The sequence below is a fragment of the Oncorhynchus mykiss genome, chromosome 9 (assembly GCF_013265735.2).
Source record: "Oncorhynchus mykiss isolate Arlee chromosome 9, USDA_OmykA_1.1, whole genome shotgun sequence".
NCBI lineage: Eukaryota > Metazoa > Chordata > Actinopteri > Salmoniformes > Salmonidae > Oncorhynchus > Oncorhynchus mykiss.
Genome location: NC_048573.1, coordinates 78,953,719 through 78,976,011, shown reverse-complemented (window position 1 = coordinate 78,976,011; position 22,293 = coordinate 78,953,719). Strand labels below are relative to the sequence as shown.

Here is a 22,293-nt window from a genome sequence, read left to right as displayed (position 1 = left end):
CCCACTATAACAAAACCCACTATAATAAAACCCACTATAATAAAACAGAACAACCCTACGTATCCATTACAAATAAAACCCACTATAATAGAACCCACTGTAATAAAACCCACTATAATAAAACCCACTATAATAAAACAGAACAACCCTACGTATACATTACAAATAAAACCCACTATAATAAAACCCACTATAATAAAACCCACTGTAAAAAAAACACTATAATAAAACCCACTGTAATAAAACCCACTATAATAAAACCTACTATACAGTAATAAAACCCACTATAATAAAACAGAACAACCCTTCATTAACATTACAAATAAAACCCACTGTAATAAAACCCACTCTAGTAAAAACAGAACAACCCTTCATATACATTACAAATAAAACCCACTGTAATAAAACCCACTATAATAAAACCCACTATAATAAAACCCACTATAATAAAACCCACTATAATAAAACCCACTATATTAAAACCTACTATAATAAAACCCACTCTAGTAAAACCCACTATAATAAAACCTACTATAATAAAACCCACTATAATAAAACCCACTGTAAAAAAAAACACTATAAGAAAACCCACTATAATAAAACCCACTATAATAAAACCCACTATAATAAAACCTGCTATAATAAAACAGAACAACCCTACGTATACATTACAAATAAAACCTACTATAATAAAACCCACTATAATAAAACCCACTATAATAAAACCCACTATAATAAAACCCACTATAATAAAACCCACTATAATAAAACCCACTATAATAAAACCTGCTATAATAAAACAGAACAACCCTACGTATACATTACAAATAAAACCTACTATAATAAAACCCACTATAATAAAACCCACTATAATAAAACCCACTATAATAAAACCCACTATAATAAAACAGAACAACCCTTCATATACATTACAAATAAAACCCACTATAATAAAACCCACTATAATAAAACCCACTATAATAAAACCTACTATAATAAAACCCACTATAACAAAACCAAACAGCCCTTCATATACATTACAAATAAAGCCCACTATAATAAAACACAATTTTAAAAAAGCAATCGCATTCTGTAACAGTCTCCAATCAACATTTAAAATACCTGAAATGCACAAGAATATATAATTGCATGGTATTGTGTGTATTGTTTCACACATAAGGGGCAAACAGACTAAATGCAGATTTCCCCAATTCTGTGGAGACCAAAGGGATGTACAGAGTTATCCATCCCTGAGAACGGGGTCATTTGTTCATCTACATTTTATCGTTGAAGTAATGTACAGAGGACGTTTCTGCAGATTGCTTTGTAAATAACTAAAAGAGAGTAGAGCTCTCTTCTTACAGCCAGAGAGGTCCATCCCTCATGTTTGTAAATAACTCAAAGAGAGTAGAGCTCTCTTCTTACAGCCAGAGAGGTCCATCCCTCATGTTTGTAAATAACTGAAAGAGAGTAGAGCTCTCTTCTTACAGCCAGAGAGGTCCATCCCTCATGTTTGTAAATAACTGAAAGAGAGTAGAGCTCTCTTCTTACAGCCAGAGAGGTCCATCCCTCATGTTTGTAAAGAAAACAGTGATGAGTCTTAAAACCATCAGAGGTGCTGAATAATGAGAAGTCTTCCTTCTATTTTCAGAACTGAGGCAGGATTCATTTCTATTTAAAAAAACAATCATAGATCTCAGTTTATTTGTTAAATTGTCAATATATGTTTCAAAAGACAACTTGTCATCTATCAGATACCCAAGTACTGAAAGTGAGGAACTCGCTTTTCCCATTGACTGCAATGTATTGAGATAAATGTGCCAGGATGATGTTTTCAGGCTACTCTTGGGATTAGCCTTGACAGAGTAGACAAAGACCCATGGTTCTCCATTAAATGATGGATATTCATGTTTATGCGTGCCTCGTACTTATGTGCACGTGTTTGTGTGTTCGAGAAAGACTTCAGGCCTCCCTCCTTTTTTTACTCAGTAGTGCAGCTGGAGGTCATACATATTTAAATAGCAGGAAGCACTGGACACACCCCCTTGAACCATTATTATTTTCTGTGTTTACTAATGACCTTCCACTGACCTTGAATAAAGCCTGTGTGTCTTTGTACGCTGACGACTCAACAGTAGACACGTCGGCTACGACAATAAAATAAATAACTGACACCCGTAACATAGAGCTGCAAGCAGTTATAGAATGGGTTACTACCAATAGATTTAACATAGAGCTGCAAGCAGTTATAGAATGGGTTACTACCAATAGGTTTAACATAGAGCTGTATTCAGTTATAGAATGGGTTACTACCAATAGGTTTAACATAGAGCTGTAGTCAGTTATAGAATGGGTTACTAGCATACATCTAAGTGATATACATCTAAGTAATATGTTCTGCTCTGTTCTGGACCAACTACTATTTTCCTGTGTCCTTCTTGTCCTGTCTGGTCCTGTCTTGTCCTGTCTGGTCCTGTCTGGTCCTGTCTTGTCCTGTCTGGACCTGTCTGGTCCTGTCTGGTCCTGTCTGGTCCTGTCTGGGCCTGTCTTGTCCTGTCTGGTCCTGTCTGGGCCTGTCTGGTCTTGTCTGGTCCTGTCTGGTCCTGTCTTGTCCTGTCTGGGCCTGTATTGTCCTGTCTGGGCCTGTCTGGTCTTGTCTGGTCCTGTCTGGGCCTGTCTTGTCCTTTCTGGTCCTGTCTGGGCCTGTCTTGTCCTGTCTGGGCCTGTCTGGGCCTGTCTGGTCCTGTCTTGTCCTGTCTGGGCCTGACTGGTCTTGTCTGGTCCTGTCTTGTCCTGTCTGGTCCTGTCTGGTCCTGTCTGGGCCTGTCTTGTCCTGTCTGGTCTTGTCTGGTCCTGTCTGGGCCTGTCTGGTCGACTAATATGTCAAGAAAGCAGATCTACACCTTATCACGGACAGACCTCTTCCCATTTTAGCAACCATTGAGTCTATACGTTTTGACCAGTTTGCTATCTAGGGTGACACCCAGCAGTTCAGTCTCCTGAACTTGCTCAATTGCTACATTACTCAATAATAGATCTAGATGAGGTTTAGGGTTGAGTCGAGTGATTTGTCCCAAAAACAATGCTTTTAGTTTGAGATATTCAGCACCAGCTGAAGGAATGTTAGTAATATGCATGTCAATCTGTCCCGGCTAAAGTTCAGGAGAGATTGACTGTATCATTGTTGGTCTTTGTGCGTGGTGTTCATGAGCTCAAGTTACCAAACTGTTTGTTCAAGCAGTTGGCACACAGTTCAGACATCTGTACAACACAACACATTCAACCAGAGGTCTCTTCACAGTCCCCAGGTCCAGAGGCTGGAAAACACATAGTATTAAATAGAGCCATGACTAAATGGAACTCTGTCACCCCCAGGTAACTCAGCAATAAAATCAGATTTAAAAAACAGGTAAAAGAACACCTTACAGCATGACAGGGACTGTGAAGAGTCATACAGATATTAAGTACAGTATTATGGATGGGATACGCGGTTGGGATGTGACTGTGATATGTGGTTGTCTCTCCTGGCTATCTTAAAAGATGAATGCACTAGCTGTGGGCCTCTCTGGATGGGGTTAGTGTTAGTCTCTATGGATAGGGTTAGGGTTAGGGTTAGTCTCTATGGGTAGGGTTAGGGTTAGTCTCTATGGATAGGGTTAGGGTTAGTCTCTATGGATAGGGTTAGGGTTAGTCTCTAGGGTTAGGGTTAGGGTTAGTCTCTATGGATAGGGTTAGGGTTAATCTCTATGGATAGGGTTAGGGTTAGGGTTAGTCTCTATGGATAGGGTTAGGGTTAATCTCTATGGATAGGGTTAGGGTTAGGGTTAGTCTCTCTGGATAGGGTTAGGGTTAGGGTTAGTCTCTATGGATAGGGTTAGGGTTAGGGTTAGTCTCTTTGGATAGGGTTAGGGTTAGGGTTAGTCTCTCTGGATAGGGTTAGGGTTAGTCTCTATGGATAGGGTTAGGGTTAGTCTCTCTGGATAGGGTTATGGTTAGGGTTAGTCTCTCTGGATAGGGTTAGGGTTAGGGTTAGTCTCTCTGGATAGGGTTAGGGTTAGTCTCTATGGATAGGGTTAGGGTTAGGGTTAATCTCTATGGATAGGGTTAGGGTTAGTCTCTATGGATAGGGTTAGGGTTAGTCTCTATGGATAGGGTTAGGGTTAGTCTCTATGGATAGGGTTAGGGTTAGTCTCTATGGATAGGGTTAGGGTTAGTCTCTATGGATAGGGTTAGGGTTAGTCTCTATGGATAGGGTTAGGGTTAGGGTTAGTCTCTCTGGATAGGGTTAGGGTTAGTCTCTCTGGATAGGGTTAGGGTTAGTCTCTCTGGATAGGGTTAGGGTTAGTCTCTCTGGATAGGGTTAGGGTTAGTCTCTATGGATAGGGTTAGGGTTAGTCTCTATGGATAGGGTTAGGGTTAATCTCTAGGGTTAGGGTTAGAGTTAGGGTTAGTCTCTCTGGATAGGGTTAGGGTTAGTCTCTATGGATAGGGTTGGGGTTAGGGTTAGTCTCTATGGATAGGGTTAGAGTTAGGGTTAGTCTCTCTGGATAGGGTTAGGGTTAGTCTCTATGGATAGGGTTAGGGTTAGTCTCTGTGGATAGGGTTAGGGTTTGGGTTAGTCTCTATGGATAGGGTTAGGGTTAGTCTCTATGGATCGTGTTAGGGTTAGGGTTAGTCTCTATATATAGGGTTAGGGTTAGAGTTAGTCTCTATGGATAGGGTTAGTCTCTATGGATAGGGTTAGGGTTAGTCTCTTTGGATAGTGTTAGGGTTAGGGTTAGTCTCTATGTATAGGGTTAGGGTTAGAGTTAGTCTCTATGGATAGGGTTAGTCTCTATGGATAGGGTTAGGGTTAGTCTCTTTGGATAGTGTTAGGGTTAGGGTTAGTCTCTATGTATAGGGTTAGGGTTAGAGTTAGTCTCTATGGATAGGGTTAGTCTCTATGGATAGGGTTAGGGTTAGTCTCTTTGGATAGTGTTAGGGTTAGGTTTAGTCTCTATGTATAGGGTTAGGGTTAGAGTTAGTCTCTATGGATAGGGTTAGTCTCTATGGATAGGGTTAGGGTTAGTCTCTTTGGATAGTGTTAGGGTTAGGGTTAGTCTCTATGTATAGGGTTAGGGTTAGAGTTAGTCTCTATGGATAGGGTTAGTCTCTATGGATAGGGTTAGGGTTAGTCTCTTTGGATAGTGTTAGGGTTAGGTTTAGTCTCTATGTATAGGGTTAGGGTTAGAGTTAGTCTCTATGGATAGGGTTAGTCTCTATGGATAGTGTTAGTCTCTATGGATAGGGTTAGGGTTATTTTTTGAATATTTTTTTTATTTAAACTTTATTTAACCAGGAAGGCAAGTTGAGAAAAAGTTCACATTTACAATTGCGACCTGGCCAAGATAAAACAAATCAGTTCGACACATACAACAACACCGAGTTACACATGGAGTAAAACAAACATGCTGTCAATAATCCAGTAGAAAATAAGTCTATATACAATGTGAGGAAATCTAAAGAAAAAAAAAGTAAATGCAATATAGCAAGTAAAACACTGGAATAGTAGATTTGCAGTGGAAGAATGTGCAAAGTAGAGAGAGAAATAATGAGGTGCAAAGGAGCAAAATAAATTAATACAGTAGGGGAAGAGGTAGTTGTTTGGGCTAAATTATAGATGGGCTATTTACAGGTGCAGTAATCTGTGAGCTGCTCTGACAGCTGGTGCTTAAAGCTAGTGAGGGAGATAAGTGTTTCCAGTTTCAGAGATTTTTGTAGTTCGTTCCAGTCATTGGCAGCAAAGAACTGGAAGGAGAGGCGGCCAAAGGAAGAATTGGTTTTGGTGGTGACCAGAGAGATATACCTGCTGGAGCGCGTGCTACAGGTGGGTGAGGCTATGGTGACCAGCGAGCTGAGATAAGGCAGGACTTTACCTAGCAGGGTCTTGTAGATGACCTGGAGCCAGTGGGTTTGGCAACGAGTATGAAGCGAGGGCCAGCCAATGAGAGTATACAGGTCGCAGTGGTGGGTAGTATATGGGGCTTTGGTGACAAAACAGATGGCACTATGATAGACTGCATCCAATTTATTGAGTACGGTATTGTGAATGACATCGCCGAAGTCGAGGATTGGTAGGATGGTCAGTTTTACAAGGGTATGCTTGGCAGCATGAGTGAAGGATGCTTTTTTGCGAAATATGAAGCCAATTCAAGATTTAACTTTGGATTGGAGATGTTTGATGTGAGTCAGGAAGGAGAGTTTACAGTCTAACCAGACACCTAGGTATTTGTAGTTGACCACATATTCAGAGCCGTCCAGAGTTGTGATGTTGGACAGGCGGGCAGGTGCAGGCAGTGATCAGTTGAAGAGCATGCATTTAGTTTTACTTGTATTTAAGAGCAATTGGAGGCCACGGAAGGAGAGTTGTATGGCATTGAAGCTCGCCTGGAGGGTTGTTAACACAGTGTCCAAAGAAGGGCCAGAAGTATACAGAATGGTGTCGTCTGCGTAGAGGTGGATCAGAGACTCACCAGCAGCAAAAGCGACATCATTAATGTATACAGAGAAGAGAGTCGGTCAAGAATTGAACCCTGTGGCACCCCCATAGAGACTGCCAGAGGCCCGGACAACAGACCCTCCGATTTGACACACTGAACTCTATAAAATAAGTCGTTGGTGAACCAGGCGAGGCAATCATTTGAGAAACCAAGGCTGTCGAGTCTGCCGATGAGGATGTGGTGATTGACAGAGTTGCTAGCCTTGGCCAGGTCAATGAATACGGCTGCACAGTATTGTTTCTTATCGATGCCGGTTAAGATATCATTTAGGACCTTAAGCGTGGCTGACGTGCACCCATGACCAGCTCTGAAATAAGATTACATAGCGGCGAAGGTATGGTGGGATTCGAAATGGTTGGTAATCTGTTTGTTGACTTGGCTTTTGAAGACCTTAGAAAGGCAGGGTAGGATAGATATTGGTCTGTAGCAGTTTGGGTCTAGAGTGTCTCCCCCTTTGAAGAGGGGGTTGACCGCAGCTGCTTTCCATTCTTTGGGAATCTCAGATGACACGAAAGAGAGGTTGAACAGGCTAGTAATAGGGGTGGCAACAATTTCGGCAGATAATTTTAGAAAGAGAGTGTCCAGATTGTCTTGCCCAGCTGATTTGTCGGTGTCCAGATTTTGCAGCTCTTTCAGGAAATCAGCTGACTGGATTTGGGAGAAGGAGAAATGGGGAAGGCTTGGGCGAGTTGCTGTGGCGGGGTGCAGTGCTGTTGACCGGAGTAGGGTTAGCCAGGTGGAAAGCATGGCCAGCTGTAGAAAAATGCTTATTGAAATTCTCAATTATAGTGGATTTATCAGTGGTGACAGTGTTTCCTATCTTCAGTGCAGTGGGCAGCTGGGAGGAGGTGTTCTTTTTCTCCATGGACTTTACAGTATCACAGAACTTTTTTGAGTTTGTGTTGCATGAAGAAAATTTCTGCTTGAAAAAGCTAGCCTTGGATTTTCTAACTGCCTGTGTACATTGGTTTCTAGCTTCCCTAAAAAGTTGCATATCACGGTTCGATGCTAATGCAGAACGCCATAGGATGTTTTTGTGTTGGTTAAGTGCAGTCATGTCTGGAGAGAACCAAGGGCTTTTTCTGTTCCTGGTTCTAAATTTCTTGAATGGGGCATGTTTATTTAAGATGGTGAGGAAGGCATTTAAAAAAATAAATAACCAGGCATCCTCTACTGACGGGATGAGATCAATATCCTTCCAGTATACACCCGGCCAGGTCGATTAGAAAGGCCTGCTCGCTGAAGTGTTTCAGGGAGCGTTTTACAGTGATGAGTGGAGGTCGTTTGACCGCTGACCCCCATTACGGATACAGGCAGTGATCCGTGATCGCTGAGATCTTGGTTGAAAACAGCAGAGGTGTATTTAGAGGGCAAGTTGGTTAGGATGATATCTATGAGGGTGCCCGTGTTTACGGCTTTGGGGTGGTACCTGGTAGGTTCATTGATCATTTGTGTGAGATTGAGGGCATCAAGCTTAGATTGTAGGATGGCTGGGGTGTTAAGCATGTTCCAGTTTAGGTCGCCTAGCAGCGCGAGCTCTGAAGATAGATGGGGGGCAATCACTTCACGTATCCACAGCTGGGGGGGGCAGAGTGTGGTCTATAGCAGGCGGCAACGGTGAGAGACTTGTTTTTAGAGAGGTGGATTTTTAAAAGTAGAAGCTCAAATTGTTTGGGTACATATAGATAGGGTTAGGGTTAGTCTCTATGGATAGGGTTAGAGTTAGTCTCTATGGATAGGGTTAGGGTTAGTCTCTATGGATAGGGTTAGGGTTAATCTCTATGGGTAGGGTTAGGGTTAATCTCTATGGGTAGGGTTAGGGTTAGTCTCTATGGATAGGGTTAGAGTTAGTCTCTATGGATAGGGTTAGGGTTAGTCTCTATGGAAAGGGATAGGGTTAGGGTTAGTCTCTGGATAGGGTAAGGGTTAGTTTCTACGGATAGGGAAAGGGTTAGGGTTAGTCTCTATGGTATAGGGTTAGGGTTAGGGTTAGTCTCTACGGATAGGGTAAGGGTTAGTCTCTACGGATAGGGTAAGGGTTAGGGTTAGTCTCTATGGATAGGGTTAGGGTTAGTCTCTATGGATAGGGTTAGGGTTAGTCTCTATGGATAGGGTTAGGGTTAGTCTCTATGGATAGGGTTAGGGTTAGTCGCTCTGGATACGGTTAGGGTTAGTCTCTATGGATAGGGTTAGGGTTAGGGTTAGTCTCTATGAGTAGGGTTAGTGTTAGTCTCTATGGATAGGGTTAGGGTTAGTCTCTATGATTAGGGTTAGTGTTAGTCTCTATGGATAGGGTTAGGGTTAGTCTCTATGGGTAGGGTTAGGGTTAGTCTCTATGAGTAGGGTTAGTGTTGGCCTCTATGAATAGGCTTAGTCTTAGTCTCTATGAGTAGGGTTAGGGTTAGTCTCTATGAGTAGGGTTAGAGTTGGTCTCCATGAATAGGGTTAGTGTTAGTCTCTATGGGTAGGGTTAGGGTTAGTCTCTATGAGTAGGGTTAGTGTTCGTCTCTATGAATAGGGTTAGGGTTAGTCTCTATGAGTAGGGTTAGTGTAAGTCTCTATGAATAGGGTTAGGGTTTGGCTTAGTCTCTATGGATAGGGTTAGGGTTAGGGTTAGTCTCTATAGATAGGGTTAGGGTTAGTCTCTATGGATAGGGTTAGGGTTAGGGTTAGTCTCCAGGGTTCGGGGTAGGGTTCGGGGTAGGGTTAGGGTTATCTATGGGTAGGGTTAGGGTTAGTCTCTATGAGTAGGGTTCGGGTTAGTCTCTCTGGATACGGTTAGGGTTAGTCTCTATGGATAGGGTTAGGGTTAGTGTCTATGGACAGGGTTAGGGTTAGTCTCTATGGATAGGGTTAGGGTTAGTCTCTATGGATAGGGTTAGGGTTAGTCTCTATGGATAGGGTTAGGGTTAGTCTCTCTCTATACGGTTAGGGTTAGGGTTAGTCTCTATGGATAGGGTTAGGGTTAGGGTTAGTCTCTATGGATAGGGTTAGGGTTAGTCTCTCTGGATAGGGTTAGGGTTAGTCTCTATGGATAGGGTTAGGGTTAGTCTCTATGGATAGGGTTAGGGTTAGTCTCTATGGATAGGGTTAGGGTTAGTCTCTATGGATAGGGTTAGGGTTAGTCTCTCTGGATACGGTTAGGGTTCGTCTCTATGGATAGGGTTAGGGTTAGGGTTAGTCTCTATGAATAGGGTTATGGTTAGTCTCTATGGATAGGGTTAGGGTTAGTCTCTCTGGATATGGTCAGGGTTAGTCTCTATGGATAGGGTTAGGGTTAGTCTCTATGAGTAGGGTTAGTGTTGGCCTCTGTGAATAGGGTTAGTGTTTGTCTCTATGAGTAGGGTTAGGGTTAGTCTCTATGAGTAGGGTTAGTGTTGGTTTCTATGAATAGGGTTAGTGTTAGTCTCTATGGGTAGGGTTAGGGTTAGTCTCTATGAGTAGGGTTAGTGTTAGTCTCTATGAATAGGGTTAGGGTTAGTCTCTATGAGTAGGGTTAGTGTTAATCTCTATGAATAGGGTTAGGGTTAGGGTAAGTCTCTATGAGTAGGGTTAGTGTTAGACTCTATGAATAGGGTTAGGGTTTGGCTTAGTCTCTATGGATAGGGTTAGGGTTAGTCTCTATAGATAGGGTTAGGGTTAGTCTCTATGGATAGGGTTAGGGTTAGTCTCCAGGGTTTAGGTTAGTCTCTATGAGTAGGGTTAGGTTTAGGGTTAGTATCTATGGGTAGGATTAGGGTTAGGGTTAGTCTCTATGAGTAGGGTTAGGGTTAGGGTTAGTCTCTATGGGTAGGATTAGGGTTAGTCTCTATGGCTAGGGTTAGGGTTAGTCTCTATGGGTAGGGTTAGGGTTAGTCTCTATGGGTAGGACAGGGTTAGGATTAGTCTCTATGGGTAGGGTTAGGGTTAGTCTCTATGGTTAGGGTTAAGATTAGGGTTAGTCTCTATGTGTAGGGTTAGTGTTAGTCTCTATGAATAGGGTTGGGGTTAGGGTTAGTCTCTATGGATAGGGTTAGGGTTAGGGTTAGTCTCTCTGGATAGGGTTAGGGTTAGTCTCTATGGATAGGGTTAGGGTTAGTCTCTATGGATAGGGTTAGGGTTAGTCTCTATGGATAGGGTTAGGGTTAGTCTCTATGGATAGGGTTAGGGTTAGGGTTAGCCTCGATGTTTTGGTCCCCGAGCCGCTTAGTTATCACTTTTGCCTTATGGCAAGGTGCTCCATCGTGCTGGAAACGGCATTGTTCGTCACCAAACTGTTCCTGGATGGTTGGGAGAAGTTGCTCTCGGAGGATGTGTTGATACCATTCTTTATTCATGGCTGTGTTCTTAGCCAAAATTGTGAGTGAGCCCACTCCCTTGGCTGAGAAGCAACCCCACACATGAATGGTATATTCAACAATATTTTACTGTTGGCATGACACAGGACACACATGACACTCCTTGGTCTCTCTCTCTCTCGCTCTCCGACTAGTAACTTCTTTCCTGTCCCTCTTCTATTCTGTCTGCTATTGTGACCCCCCTCACTCCTCCCAATCTCTCTCTCTTTCTTTATTTTGATGTTGTCCCGCTGGTCCCGTCGAGCAGGACAGGCAGCAGCTGTGTGTGTGTGTGTGTGTGTGTGTGTGTGTGTGTGTGTGTGTGTGTGTGTGTGTGTGTGTGTGTGTGTGTGTGTGTGTGTGTGTGTGTGTGTGTGTGTGTGTGTGTGTGTGTGTGCGTGCGTGCGTGCGTGCGTGCGTGCGTGCGTGCGTGCGTGCGTGCGTGCGTGCGTGCGTGCGTGCGTGCGTGCGTGCGTGCGTGCGTGCGTGCGTGCGTGCGTGCGTGCGTGCGTGCGTGCGTGCGTGCGTGCGTGCGTGCGTGCGTGCGTGCGTGCGTGCGTGCGTGCGTGCGTGCGTGCGTGCGTGCGTGCGTGCGTGCGTGCGTGCGTGCGTGCGTGCGTGCGTGCGTGCGTGCGTGCGTGCGTGCGTGCGTGCGTGCGTGCGTGCGTGCGTGCGTGCGTGCGTGCGCGGTACAGGGGTGGTGTTTGACAACAATAGCAGAGATTGGGTTGGGGTCACAGTGTGTTTGGGAAGGTGTTTGTGTGGGGTGGAGGTTTAGGGGAGTGTACGGCGTGGGATGGGTAATTATAGGGTCTGGGGGGGGCTACATTAGCCAGCTGTCAGTATATATCTACAACCCCCCTCTCTCTCCACCCCTCCCCTCTCTCTCCACCCCCCTCTCTCCACCCCCTCCCCTCTGTCCACCCCTCCCCTCCCCTCTCACAACCCCCCTCTCTCTCCACCACTCCCCTCTCTCTCCACCCCCCATCTCTCTCCACCCCCTCCCCTCTGTCCACCCCTCCCCTCTCACAACCCCCCTCTCTCTCCTCTCCACCCCCCCTCTCTCCACCCCTTCTCAATCAGAGTAAAGTCCCCATCCTCCTAGTTGTTAGAGGCAGAGAACAGACCCCCTCTGACTCATTAAGGTGATATTAATCTCTCCTCCCCTTTCTCCTTCACCTCTCTCCTTCACCTCTCTCCTCCCCTCTCTCCTTCATCTCTCTCCTCCCCTCTCTCTTTCACCTCTCTCCTCCCCTCTCTCCTTCACCTCTCTCCTCCCCTCTCTCTTTCACCTCTCTCCTCCCCTCTCTCCTTCACCTCTCTCCTCCCCTCTCTCATTCACCCTTTCTTTGTTCGATTGGCCCGCTCTTTGTCTCTCTCTCCTTTATTCTTTGCAGTGGCAGCGGATAAGGAGACCGAGGGAAAAGAGAGACTGCTGGACGAGACAACCTCGACAGATACGCCAACAAACACAGACACGTGTGTCAGTCTGTTTTTCACGCGCACCAGAGGATTCCAGGGGTTCCTGGTGTGTGTGTGTGTGGTGTTGATGGGACAGTAAGAGATGTGTGTATCTCAGTATCAGAGGGGCAGTAGCCCCCCTGCCCTCCTCCTCCCTCTGTTCCTCCTCTCCTCCTCTCATCTACTCGCTCATGGAGCCATTCAGATCCCCCAAAACTGTGAGTATCAATTCAATTAAATTTAAGGGCTTTATTGGCATGGGAAACATATGTTAATATTGCCGAAGCAAGTGAAATAGATAATAAACAAAAGAGAAATAAACAAGAAAAAATTAAGAGTAAACTCACGAAAGATCCAAAAGAATAAAGACATTTGAGATGTCATATTATGTGAAAATGGTTCAATTGAGTATCTCTAACAGCTAGACACACTTCTTGCTTACTCATCCAATCCCATTAACACATTAAGACAGACTGGTCCCTGGCAGAGGGTAATTCAGAGGTCAGGACTTGTCCCTATGGAGAGGGGGGAGGGGAGGAAATAGGAGAGAGCTTGTCTGACCTTCTCATCTGGGTGTGGCTAAGAGAGAGACATTTATGTATTTAACTAGTTAATTCAGTTAAGAACAAGTTATTATTTACAATGAAAGCCTTCCCCAGCCAAACCCAGGCTGAGCCGATTGTGCGCTGCCCGATGGGACTCCCAATCACAGCTGGATGTGATACAGCCTGGATTTGAACCTTGGACTGTTGAGATTGCACTGAGATGCTGTGCCTTAGACCACTGCGCCATGCGGGAGACAGGGGGGAGAGAGAGGGATGAATAGAAAGGGACAGAGAGTTGGAAAGAAGTGGAGTCTGAGTCAGAATAACAACATAATCAGGATCAACAAGAAAGTCTCTATCTATATGCATCCTCTCCTCTCCTCTCCTCTCCTCTCCTCTCCTCTCCTCTCCTCTCCTCTCCTCTCCTCTCCTCCCAGCTGAAAGTGAAGTCTCACTCTCTTTCTTGCTATTTCAATATAGTTCTCGTTGTATTGTTTCTAGCTGACATCTACTAACAATGACCCTAATCCTAACTCTGTCTCTGTCTGTCCCTGCTCTCTATGGACTGACAGATAAAGTACAGAACAGTAAGTTCCTCCCATAATATGGTGGTTAGGAGTAGTAACAACATGTACAGTGATGGTTAATGTGGTTAGGAGTAGTAACAACATGTACAGTGATGGTTAATGTGGTTAGGAGTAGCAACAACATGTACAGTGATGGTTAATGTGGTTAGGAGTAGTAACAACATGTACAGTGATGGTTAATGTGGTTAGGAGTAGTAACATTGTGTACAGTGATGGTTAATGTGGTTAGGAGTAGTAACAACATGTACAGTGATGGTTAATGTGGTTAGGAGTAGTAACATTGTGTACAGTGATGGTTAATGTGGTTAGGAGTAGTAACACCATGTACAGTGATGGTTAATGTGATTAGGAGTAGTAACACTGTGTACAGTGATGGTTAATGTGGTTAGGAGTAGTAACATTGTGTACAGTGATGGTTAATGTGGTTAGGAGTAGTAACACTGTGTACAGTGATGGTTAATGTGGTTAGGAGTAGTAACATTGTGTACAGTGATGGTTAATGTGGTTAGGAGTAGTAACACTGTGTACAGTGATGGTTAATGTGGTTAGGAGTAGTAACATTGTGTACAGTGATGGTTAATGTGGTTAGGAGTAGTAACACTGTGTACAGTGATGGTTAATGTGGTTAGGAGTAGTAACACTGTGTACAGTGATGGTTAATGTGGTTAGGAGTAGTAACACTGTGTACAGTGATGGTTAATGTGGTTAGGAGTAGTAACACTGTGTACAGTGATGGTTAATGTGGTTAGGAGTAGTAACAACATGTACAGTGATGGTTAATGTGGTTAGGAGTAGTAACATTGTGTACAGTGATGGTTAATGTGGTTAGGAGTAGTAACAACATGTACAGTGATGGTTAATGTGGTTAGGAGTAGTAACATTGTGTACAGTGATGGTTAATGTGGTTAGGAGTAGTAACACTGTGTACAGTGATGGTTAATGTGGTTAGGAGTAGTAACACTGTGTACAGTGATGGTTAATGTGGTTAGGAGTAGTAACATTGTGTACAGTGATGGTTAATGTGGTTAGGAGTAGTAACATTGTGTACAGTGATGGTTAATGTGGTTAGGAGTAGTAACATTGTGTACAGTGATGGTTAATGTGGTTAGGAGTAGAAACATTGTGTACAGTGATGGTTAATATGGTTAGGAGTAGTAACACTGTGTACAGTGATGGTTAATGTGGTTAGGAGTAGTAACACCATGTACAGTGATGGTTAATGTGGTTAGGAGTAGTAACACTGTGTACAGTGATGGTTAATGTGGTTAGGAGTAGTAACACCATGTACAGTGATGGTTAATGTGGTTAGGAGTAGTAACACTGTGTACAGTGATGGTTAATGTGGTTAGGAGTAGTAACATTGTGTACAGTGATGGTTAATGTGGTTAGGAGTAGTAACACCATGTACAGTGATGGTTAATGTGGTTAGGAGTAGTAACACTGTGTACAGTGATGGTTAATGTGGTTAGGAGTAGTAACACTGTGTACAGTGATGGTTAATGTGGCAATAGTGAATTATTAATAATAATGTCTACTTTATGTCCAGTGTTACAGCCTCCTACTCTGACAAAGATGCCTGAGTCCTTAACGGCCTTTTCATTAGACGATGTCATGCTGCTCTGCGAGGCCACTGGCATCCCCACACCCAGGTATACCCTACCATTAACAATGTCATGCTGCTCTGCAAGGCCACTGGCATCCCCACACCCAGGTATACCCTACCATTAACAATATCATGCTGCTCTGCAAGGCCACTGGCATCCCCACACCCAGGTATACCCTACCATTAACAATATCATGCTGCTCTGCAAGGCCACTGGCATCCCCACACCCAGGTATACCCTACCATTAACAATATCATGCTGCTCTGCAAGGCAAGCCCCACACCCAGGTATACCCTACCATTAACAATGTCATGCTGCTCTGCAAGGCCACCCCCACACCCAGGTATACCCTACCATTAACAATATCATGCTGCTCTGCAAGGCCACTGGCATCCCCACACCCAGGTATACCCTACCATTAACAATATCATGCTGCTCTGCAAGGCCACTGGCATCCCCACACCCAGGTATACCCTACCATTAACAATATCATGCTGCTCTGCAAGGCCACTGGCATCCCCACACCCAGGTATACCCTACCATTAACAATATCATGCTGCTCTGCAAGGCCACCCCCACACCCAGGTATACCCTACCATTAACAATATCATGCTGCTCTGCAAGGCCACTGGCATCCCCACACCCAGGTATACCCTACCATTAACAATATCATGCTGCTCTGCAAGGCCACTGGCATCCCCACACCCAAGTATACCCTACCATTAACAATATCATGCTGCTCTGCAAGGCCACTGGCATCCCCACACCCAGGTATACCCTACCATTAACAATATCATGCTGCTCTGCAAGGCCACTGGCATCCCCACACCCAGGTATACCCTACCATTAACAATATCATGCTGCTCTGCAAGGCCACTGGCATCCCCACACCCAGGTATACCCTACCATTAACAATATCATGCTGCTCTGCAAGGCCACTGGCTTCCCCACACCCAGGTTTACCCTACCATTAACAATGTCATGTTGCTCTGCAAGGCCACCCCCACACCCAGGTATACCCTACCATTAACAATATCATGCTGCTCTGCAAGGCAAGCCCCACACCCAGGTATACCCTACCATTAACAATATCATGCTGCTCTGCAAGGCCACTGGCATCCCCACACCCAGGTATACCCTACCATTAACAATATCATGCTGCTCTGCAAGGCCACTGGCATCCCCACACCCAGGTATACCCTACCATTAACAATATCATGCTGCTCTGCAAGGCCACCCCCACACCCAGGTATACCCTACCATTAACAATATCATGCTGCTCTGCAAGGCCACTGGCATCCCCACACCCAGGTATACCCTCCCATTAACAATATCATGCTCCTCTGCAAGGCCACCCCCACACCCAGGTATACCCTACCATTAACAATATCATGCTGCTCTGCAAGGCCACTGGCATCCCCAAACCCAGGTATACCCTACCATTAACAATATCATGCTGCTCTGCAAGGCCACCCCCACACCCAGGTATACCTACCATTAACAATATCATGCTGCTCTGCAAGGCCACTGGCATCCCCACACCCAGGTATACCCTACCATTAACAATGTCATGCTGCTCTGCAAGGCCACTAGCATCCCCACACCCAGGTATACCCTACCATTAACAATATCATGCTGCTCTGCAAGGCCACTGGCATCCCCACACCCAGGTATACCCTACCATTAACAATGTCATGCTGCTCTGCAAGGCCACTGGCATCCCCACACCCAGGTATACCCTACCATTAACAATATCATGCTGCTCTGCAAGGCCACTGGCATCCCCACACCCAGGTATACCCTACCATTAACAATATCATGCTGCTCTGCAAGGCCACTGGCATCCCCACACCCAGGTATACCCTACCATTAACAATATCATGCTGCTCTGCAAGGCCACTGGCATCCCCACACCCAGGTATACCCTACCATTAACAATATCATGCTGCTCTGCAAGGCCACTGGCATCCCCACACCCAGGTATACCCTACCATTAACAATATCATGCTGCTCTGCAAGGCCACTGGCATCCCCACACCCAGGTATACCCTACCATTAACAATATCATGCTGCTCTGCAAGGCCACCCCCACACCCAGGTATACCCTACCATTAACAATATCATGCTGCTCTGCAAGGCCAATGGCATCCCCACACCCAGGTATACCCTACCATTAACAATATCATGCTGCTCTGCAAGGCCACTGGCATCCCCACACCCAGGTATACCCTACCATTAACAATATCATGCTGCTCTGCAAGGCCACCCCCACACCCAGGTATACCCTACCATTAACAATATCATGCTGCTCTGCAAGGCCACTGGCATCCCCACACCCAGGTATACCCTACCATTAACAATATCATGCTGCTCTGCAAGGCCACCCCCACACCCAGGTATACCCTACCATTAACAATATCATGCTGCTCTGCAAGGCCACCCCCACACCCAGGTATACCCTACCACGAACAATATCATGCTGCTCTGCAAGGCCACTGGCATCCCCACACCCAGGTATACCCTACCATTAACAATATCATGCTGCTCTGCAAGGCCACCCCCACACCCAGGTATACCCTACCATTAACAATATCATGCTGCTCTGCAAGGCCACTGGCATCCCCACACCCAGGTATACCCTACCATTAACAATATCATGCTGCTCTGCAAGGCCACTGGCATCCCCACACCCAGGTATACCCTACCATTAACAATATCATGCTGCTCTGCAAGGCCACCCCCACACCCAGGTATACCCTACCATTAACAATATCATGCTGCTCTGCAAGGCCACTGGCATCCCCACACCCAGGTATACCCTACCATTAACAATATCATGCTGCTCTGCAAGGCCACCCCCACACCCAGGTATACCTACCATTAACAATATCATGCTGCTCTGCAAGGCCACTGGCATCCCCACACCCAGGTATACCCTACCATTAACAATATCATGCTGCTCTGCAAGGCCACTAGCATCCCCACACCCAGGTATACCCTACCATTAACAATATCATGCTGCTCTGCAAGGCCACCCCCACACCCAGGTATACCCTACCATTAACAATATCATGCTGCTCTGCAAGGCCACTGGCATCCCCACACCCAGGTATACCCTACCATTAACAATATCATGCTGCTCTGCAAGGCCACTGGCATCCCCACACCCAGGTATACCCTACCATTAACAATGTCATGCTGCTCTGCAAGGCCACTGGCATCCCCACACCCAGGTATACCCTACCATTAACAATATCATGCTGCTCTGCAAGGCCATCCCCACACCCAGGTATACCCTACCATTAACAATATCATGCTGCTCTGCAAGGCCACTGGCATCCCCACACCCAGGTATACCCTACCATTAACAATATCATGCTGCTCTGCAAGGCCACTGGCATCCCCACACCCAGGTATACCCTACCATTAACAATATCATGCTGCTCTGCAAGGCCACTGGCATCCCCACACCCAGGTATACCCTACCATTAACAATATCATGCTGCTCTGCAAGGCCACCCCCACACCCAGGTATACCCTACCATTAACAATATCATGCTGCTCTGCAAGGCCACTGGCATCCCCACACCCAGGTATACCCTACCATTAACAATATCATGCTGCTCTGCAAGGCCACTGGCATCCCCACACCCAGGTATACCCTACCATTAACAATATCATGCTGCTCTGCAAGGCCACTGGCATCCCCACACCCAGGTATACCCTACTATACTATCTGTATGTGTGAGAAACAGCTGGCGTGTCCATTCTTTCCCCCTGAGATCCAGTGTTCCATTGCCATGGTGATAAAGGAGGTATCATAATAATAGGAGACAGGAAATTATATCATTAACTGGACTGGTGGTCTTCTCTGATTGGTCTGTTTCCTCTCTTCATGTCTTTATCTCTAACCTCCCCCTCTGTCACTCCCATCTCTCTCTTCTCTCTCTCCTCTCTCCCTCTCCTCTCTCTCTCTCTCTCTCTCTCTCTCTCCTATCTTCTCTCTCTCTCTTCTCTCTTCTCTCTCTCTCTTCTCTCTTCTCTCTCTCTCTCTCTTCTCTCTCTCTCTCCTCTCTCTCCTCTCTCTCTTCTCTCTCTCTTCTCTCTCTCACCCTCTCTCTCTCTCTTCTCTCTCTCCTCTCTCTCCCTCTCCTCTCTGTCTCTCTCTTTCTTCCTCCTCTCTAGTTTCCGCTGGGTAAAGGATGGTAAGAAGTTGAACTGGATGGGACATAATGGTTCTGGAAATTTCACAGCCCATGGCGACAAGCCGCTCAGTGATTACCAAGGACACTACCGTTGTTACGCCGACAACACCCTGGGAACAGCCATGACACACACCGTCAAACTCATCACTGAATGTGAGGCTCACACGCACAAACACATCCTCTCTTGTGTGACTGTACTTAGACAGTAGTTCTGTCATTCCCCTGACAACCATCAACTAGAGACAGCCTAGCCATGATGCCACTCAGCCATCACTATGGCAATGAGAGTCTGTGCTCTGTCACACACACACGTTGAATGGACTTTGTTTTTAGTCCAGGACTATCCTTCATCTGTAGAATGGCTATTTAATGTAGGACTAACTTTATGGAGAATACATTGAGGATGTGTCTCAATCCTCTGCATATGCCAGTGTCGCACTTCCTCATCTGTGGTCAGAGGTGAAGAGCGAGAGCAGTGTTTGTCAGACCATGAGAAGTCCCTACAATCAGTCTTCTCACCAAAAGGCTGTAGCGTCCGAACAATGGTGTGTCAGGAGACTCGACTGAAGTCGGTACCGTCGGTGTGCCAACTTCTGTTTGTAGCGTCCGAATGGTTTGGTCTACAAACTCATTTACGATCCCCAGTATCACGGGACTCCTTTGAAGGTAACCGGTACTGGTCAAAAGGATATATATATATGAAGTATGAAAGTAGTTTTGTGCCTACCCAAAACAAGGGGTTATATATGTTGATATATAATTCCTGAGCTTTCTTATATCTCCTAGATATAGGACAGACACTACAAAATCTTATTCCTTATGAGGAATTTTTGGACTGTCTTTTTTGCCATTTATGACTGTGTTAATCAATGCATTTCTCTGGGCTATAGAAGTAAAGGCAAAATCAAATCATGTTTAAATATTTTTTTTATACATAAAGGGGTCCTACAATTCAACTATCTTAAACAATAACCACCAACGTCTTAGACTCTAGAGATTTAAATGGAGAGTGTATTCTAGGACTAACCTTAATCTTGTCCCAGACACCAACCCATAGACCCCACCAATCAGGGTCAAATATAGACCCCACCAATCAGGGTCAAATATATAGCCCACCAATCAGGGTCAAATATAGACCCCACCAATCAGGGTCAAATATAGACCCCACCAATCAGGGTCAAATATAGACCCCACCAATCAGGGTCAAATATAGACCCCACCAATCAGGGTCAAATATAGACCCCACCAATCAGGGTCAAATATAGACCCCACCAATCAGGGTCAAATATAGACCCCACCAATCAGGGTCCAATATAGACCCCACCAATCAGGGTCAAATATAGACCCCACCAATCAGGGTCAAATATAGACCCCACCAATCAGGGTAAAATATAGACCCCACCAATCAGGGTCAAATATAGACCCCACCAATCAGGGTCAAATATAGACCCCACCAATCAGGGTCAAATATAGACCCCACCAATCAGGGTCAAATATAGACCCCACCAATCAGGGTCAAATATAGACCCCACCAATCAGGGTCCAATATAGACCCCACCAATCAGGGTCAAATATAGACCCCACCAATCAGGGTCAAATATAGACCCCACCAATCAGGGTAAAATATAGACCCCACCAATCAGGGTCAAATATAGACCCCACCAATCAGGGTCAAACATAGACCCCACCAATCAGGGTCAAATATAGACCCCACCAATCAGGGTCAAATATAAAAAAGTGTAACATGTTAATATTCTAACGTTCATTTTTATTTTGTCACTTTCCAGCCGATATTAATGTGTGTATTTTAGCGGTGCTGGCCAATGTGATTGAATGTAACATGTAATACGATGATGATGATGATGGTATGTGTGTTACAGCGACACCGACCCTCCCTAAGCAGAAGAGATCACATAAAACGGCAGAGGAAGGAGCTAGTGTTGTTCTCCACTGCAACCCTCCCAGGAGCTCCACCATCCCTCACATACACTGGATGGACAAGAGTAAGCCCTGGCTGTTTGTGCGTGCGGGTGTTTGTTTCTCAGTCTGGTGAACTATTTGTGCATTGCAGTCTAACTCCATTTTGTTAATCCATTTAATCTTATCGGTCACAATAGTGAGAATAAAAACGTTGTACTTTATAGGCCCTGTAGAAGTTAAAATGGCATTTATTTAAAAAAATGTTTTTATTTTACTAGGCAGGTCAGTTAAGAACAAATTCTTATTTTCAATGACGGCCTAGGAACAGTGGGTTAACTGCCTTGTTCAGAGGAACAGTGGGTTAACTGCCTTGCTCAGGGGAACAGTGGGTTAACTGCCTTGTTTAGGGGAACAGTGGGTTAACTGCCTTGTTCAGGAGAACAGTGGGTTAACTGCCTGTTCAGGGGAACAGTGGGTTAACTGCCTTGTTCAGGGGAACAGTGGGTTAAACTGCCTTGTTCAGGGGAACAGTGGGTTAACTGCCTTGTTTAGGGGAACAGTGGGTTAACTGCCTTGTTCAGGAGAACAGTGGGTTAACTGCCTGTTCAGGGGAACAGTGGGTTAACTGCCTTGTTCAGGGGAACAGTGGGTTAAACTGCCTTGTTCAGGGGAACAGTGGTTTAAACTGCCTTGTTCAGGGGAACAGTGGGTTAACTGCCTTGTTCAGGGGAACAGTGGGTTAAACTGCCTTGTTCAGGGGAATAGTGGGTTAAACTGCCTTGTTCAGGGGAACAGTGGGTTAAACTGCCTTGTTCAGGGGAACAGTGGGTTAAACTGCCTTGTTCAGGGGAACAGTGGGTTAAACTGCCTTGTTCAGGGGAACAGTGGGTTAAACTGCCTTGTTCAGGGGAACAGTGGGTTAAACTGCCTTGTTCAGGGGAACAGTGGGTTAACTGCCTTGTTCAGGGGAACAGTGGGTTAAACTGCCTTGTTCAGGGGAATAGTGGGTTAAACTGCCTTGTTCAGGGGAACAGTGGGTTAAACTGCCTTGTTCAGGGGAACAGTGGGTTAAACTGCCTTGTTCAGGGGAACAGTGGGTTAAACTGCCTTGTTCAG

At 45.3% G+C, this 22,293-nt stretch overlaps 1 protein-coding gene across 6 annotated transcripts in view; it reads left to right on the top strand.

Moving 5' to 3' along the window:
* The first annotated feature begins 11,967 nt into the window (after positions 1–11,967).
* The window catches only part of LOC110511300 (neural cell adhesion molecule L1.1-like), a 64,951-nt gene continuing 54,625 nt past the window's right edge, over positions 11,968–22,293 (top strand). Inside the window, exons 1-6 of one of the 6 annotated variants that reach the window (XM_036989150.1) lie at positions 11,968–12,000; positions 12,253–12,534; positions 13,434–13,448; positions 14,995–15,097; positions 19,238–19,410; positions 21,138–21,260. In XM_036989150.1, the coding sequence (XP_036845045.1) occupies positions 12,420–12,534; positions 13,434–13,448; positions 14,995–15,097; positions 19,238–19,410; positions 21,138–21,260 (529 nt within the window). In that variant the 5' untranslated portion in view covers positions 11,968–12,000; positions 12,253–12,419. Of the gene's footprint in view, positions 12,001–12,252; positions 12,535–13,433; positions 13,449–14,994; positions 15,098–18,026; positions 18,770–19,237; positions 19,411–21,137; positions 21,261–22,293 lie in introns of those variants that run through there. The other 5 variants (XM_036989145.1, XM_036989144.1, XM_036989148.1 and 2 more) reach the window with 5 other exon arrangements.